Source organism: Myotis davidii, unplaced genomic scaffold (genome assembly GCF_000327345.1).
Source record: "Myotis davidii unplaced genomic scaffold, ASM32734v1 scaffold936, whole genome shotgun sequence".
Lineage (NCBI taxonomy): Eukaryota > Metazoa > Chordata > Mammalia > Chiroptera > Vespertilionidae > Myotis > Myotis davidii.
This window is the reverse complement of record NW_006287077.1, coordinates 230072-233670: the sequence shown is the minus strand read 5'-3', so window position 1 is coordinate 233670 and position 3599 is coordinate 230072. Positions and strand designations below refer to the sequence as shown.

The window sequence follows — 3599 nt, the reverse complement described above, 5'->3', positions numbered from 1 at the left end:
GCAGGCCTGGCAGAGGGAGGGGCCGTCAGGGCAGGGGGGACCAGGGGCCCCGGACGACCCTTCACCGGCTCGCCCTTCACCCTTCACCGGCTAGCCCTTCACTAGCCGGGTCTGGCTGTGAGCTGACTGGGCAGCGGGAGGGGGCGGGTGGAGGACGAGAGAGAGCGCCCCACACTCCCCCGCTGTTTCCAACCTGCACCTCAAACTGCACAGGGACGTTCTGAGTTGGACGCTGTGGGGCTCGGGGCTGTGCTGTGCTGAGGAACCCTCTAACTTCTGAGACGGTGCCGGTTTTTTAAAATGTTTTTATTAATTTTAGCGAGGGGAAGGGAGACTAAGGAACATCGATGTGACCCACAGAAACACTGATGGGCTGCCTCCTGCGTGCTCCCCACCCGGGACTGAACCCCAAACTCGGGCATGTGCCCTGACCAGGAAGCAACCTCATGCATGGGCCACACCAGCCAAGGCTCAAAATGTGGTTTTTGTTCTGGATTCTTGTGAGAGAAGGGAGAGAAACACTGATCTGCGGTTCCACTGATCGATGCATTCACCGGTTGATCCTTGTCTGTGCCCTGGCTGGGGATCAAACCCGCAACCTTGGCACACGATGCTCTAACCACCTGAGCTACCTGGGCAGGGCCAAACCGTGGTTTTAAGAATCACACAGAGTCCTTCCTATACATACGTTTCCCAAGAAAATGTCTAGAAAACACGAAAATGTTGGGGACGGGCTGGGACCAGGAACTGTTGTGTCGTATGAAACACGCCCAGGCCTGACTCACATGAGGACTCAGCCCAACAACGCTTCTCTAACGACACAAGCAGCGCTGGTATCTCAGCGGTTGGAGCGTCATCCCCTCCATCCCGATACCCCAGGCTGAGGGTCCGATCTCTGCTCAGGCCTCAAACAGGAACCAACCACTGAACGAACAGCTGGAACCGCCGGCCAGCACGGCTCCGTGGCTGAGCATCAATCAGTGAACCAGGAGGCATCGGATCAATGATTCTCTCTCATCATCGACGTTTCTCTCTCTCCCCCCCTTCCTCTCTGAAATCAATAAAAATGTGTTTTTAAAAAATCGGCACAATTGATGTTTCTCTCAAGTCAATAAAAGTTTCAAAACATAATAAAAACACAAGCAGTAACGGGGAAGGACAGAGGATGAGGAGGCTGGTGTCTTCGTGGAGGGAACCGCCTGCACGAGGCAGGTGACCCTGCGGACACAGCCGTCCCTTCGAGGGTCTGGTTCAAGGGCCCCGGCCCAGGGCAGAGGAAACCCGGGGCCACAATGACACCTGCTTCCCTGTGAGGGCACCAGGGAAAAGGGAGAACAGGCTTAACATTTTTCATGGGCTGTACACACACGACAGAGACCACAGGCGACCCAGAGGCTGAAACACTGACTATGCTGTCCTTCGAGTTTGCAGACCTGCAGCATAGCCCATCAAGGAAAACGATCCCCAAGACATTCAGAGCGGAAAACGGGCAGAGGACCTGGGCCCCCAACACACGCAGAGGCAACAAAAATGCTTCTTTTAAACGAGAAGGGGAGTTCTGCCCGGTTTGGCTCAGTGGATAGAGCGTCGGCCTGCAGACTGAAGGGTCCCAGGTTCGATTCCAGCCAAGGGCACAGGCCTGGGTTGCGGGCTTGATCCCCAGTGGGGGGTGTGCAGGAGGCAGCCAATCAATGATTCCCTCCCACCATTGATGTTTCTATCTCTCCTCCCTTCATCTCTGAAATCAATAAATATATTTAAAAAAAAAACGCGAAGGGGCCACAATAAATACAATCCCACCTGGACTTCATTCGTCTCCGTACACACGCAGCCACAAAGCAGTTTTGGTTTTGTTTTGTGAAGGGCCCACAGGAGCGATACCGAGGCCAAGTGGACAATGTATGGGGGGAGGCACCGCGGGAGGCCTCCCAGCGCAGCTGCAGCAAACAGACCGTCAGGCGTGAGGACAGTCAAACGGAAGAATCAAAGGAGCGGGAATCGCTCTGGCCCGTCGGCTCAGGGTCTCGGGTCCGATTCCAGGTTAAAGGCACCAGGCTCCCCGGCCCCGGTTGGGGCACGTGTCGGAGGCAGCCAATCGATGTCTCTCTCACTTAGATATTTCTCTCTCTCTCTCTCTCCCCCTTCCGCTCTCTCTAGAAATCAACGGAGGAAATATCCTGGGTGAGGATTTTTTTAAAAAAAATAAAGAGTGCAGGAATTCAAGGGTGCCACCACCATTCGACAGGGGAAATACCCTTTAACAAACGTTGCTTGGAAACATGCATATAGTGTACAAAAGAGATTTAAAATTACAAACAGCCCATGGCCCAAGTTTGTTAAATAAAATGTGCAGAACTGACTAACAAAATGAGGTGCTGGGACAAATGGATCCCCACATACAAAACAATGATGTTGGACGCTTGCACTTTAAAATGGTTGCCATGGTGACTTCTGGGTTATGTGTATTTTACTAAAAAACTGCAGCGCCCTGGCCCCAGGCTCAGCCGGCTGGACTGTCAGCTGGCACCAGAAGGCTGTGGCTCAGTCCCTGGTGGCGGCATGTGCAGCAGGCAACCCATGGGTGTTCCCTTCTCCCTCCAAAATCAGTAAGCAGCCCGGCCGGCGGGCCGCAGGAGGTCAGGGTTCGACTCCAGGTCAGGGCACAAGCCCGGGTTGCAGGCTCCATCCCCTGTAGGGGGCGAGCAGAAGGCAGCTGATTGAGGATGATTCTCTCTCTTCCCCTCTGAAAACAATAAAAATATATTTTTTAACTTTAATTTTTTAAAATATATCTTATTGATTTTTACAGAGAGGAATAGAGAGTTAGAAACATCGATGAGAGAGAAACATCGATCAGCTGCCTCCTGCACACCCCGACTGGGGATGTGCCTGCAACCAAGGTACATGCCCTTGACCGGAATCGAACCTGGGACCCTTCAGTCCGCAGGCCGGCGCTCTATCCACTGGGCCAAACCGGTCAGGGCAATAAAAACATATTTTTAAAAAATAACAATGAAATAGACAAGCATTTCCTCCGGTGAGTATTAAAAACAAACAAACAGGAAACTGTAGCAGGACCTGTACAGGTGGTGGGGGTGGTCCAGGCATCTCCTGTCCACCTGTCACTTCAGCTCAGGGCCAGCAAGGCAGCTCCACGTTCCGAGTGACCCCCCCACCCGGGAGGCCCCCCGCGCGCCCCCCACCCGAGCCCCGCTCACCTGCAGGGAAATGTCATTGATCTGCACGTCGTCGGTGCTCCACTTGCCGAAGAGCTTGATGTCGGGCGTCTCCGCCACCGCGGGGGCTGCCGGCTCCCACTCGCTCATCCTGGGGGCACAACCGCAGGGCCCCGCTCACCGCCTGGCACCCCGGAAGCCCCGAGGAGCCCGGGCAGCTGACTGCACGTCCTGAGCCCCGAGGGACCCCTCCAGGGCCAACCAGGAGGAGGCGCCTGCCCCCCAGGAACCCCGGATCCACCCTGCTGGGCCGTTCGAACCCCCAACCCCGGGGTTCAGGGGCTCCGCGCCCCCGGGAGAGTCCACAGCGTGGACCCCGCTCCCCCATCAGCAGCACCGACACGTGATCTGCCATCGAGGATC

The 3599-nt window shown here is 55.5% G+C and overlaps 2 protein-coding genes across 2 annotated transcripts in view; one reads left to right on the top strand and one right to left on the bottom strand.

Moving 5' to 3' along the window:
- The window catches only part of RPS5 (ribosomal protein S5), a gene marked incomplete at its 3' end in the record, with an annotated part of 6802 nt that extends 3435 nt beyond the window's left edge, over window positions 1-3367 (bottom strand). The window contains exon 1 of the mRNA XM_006758976.2: window positions 3219-3367. Within this exon, the coding sequence (XP_006759039.1) occupies window positions 3219-3326 (108 nt within the window). The remainder of the gene's footprint in view (window positions 1-3218) is intronic.
- Window positions 2601-3599, top strand: part of A1BG (alpha-1-B glycoprotein) — a 38057-nt gene continuing 37058 nt past the window's right edge. The window contains exon 1 of the mRNA XM_006758968.2: window positions 2601-2648. The gene's annotated coding sequence lies outside the window, so the exon portion shown is untranslated. The remainder of the gene's footprint in view (window positions 2649-3599) is intronic.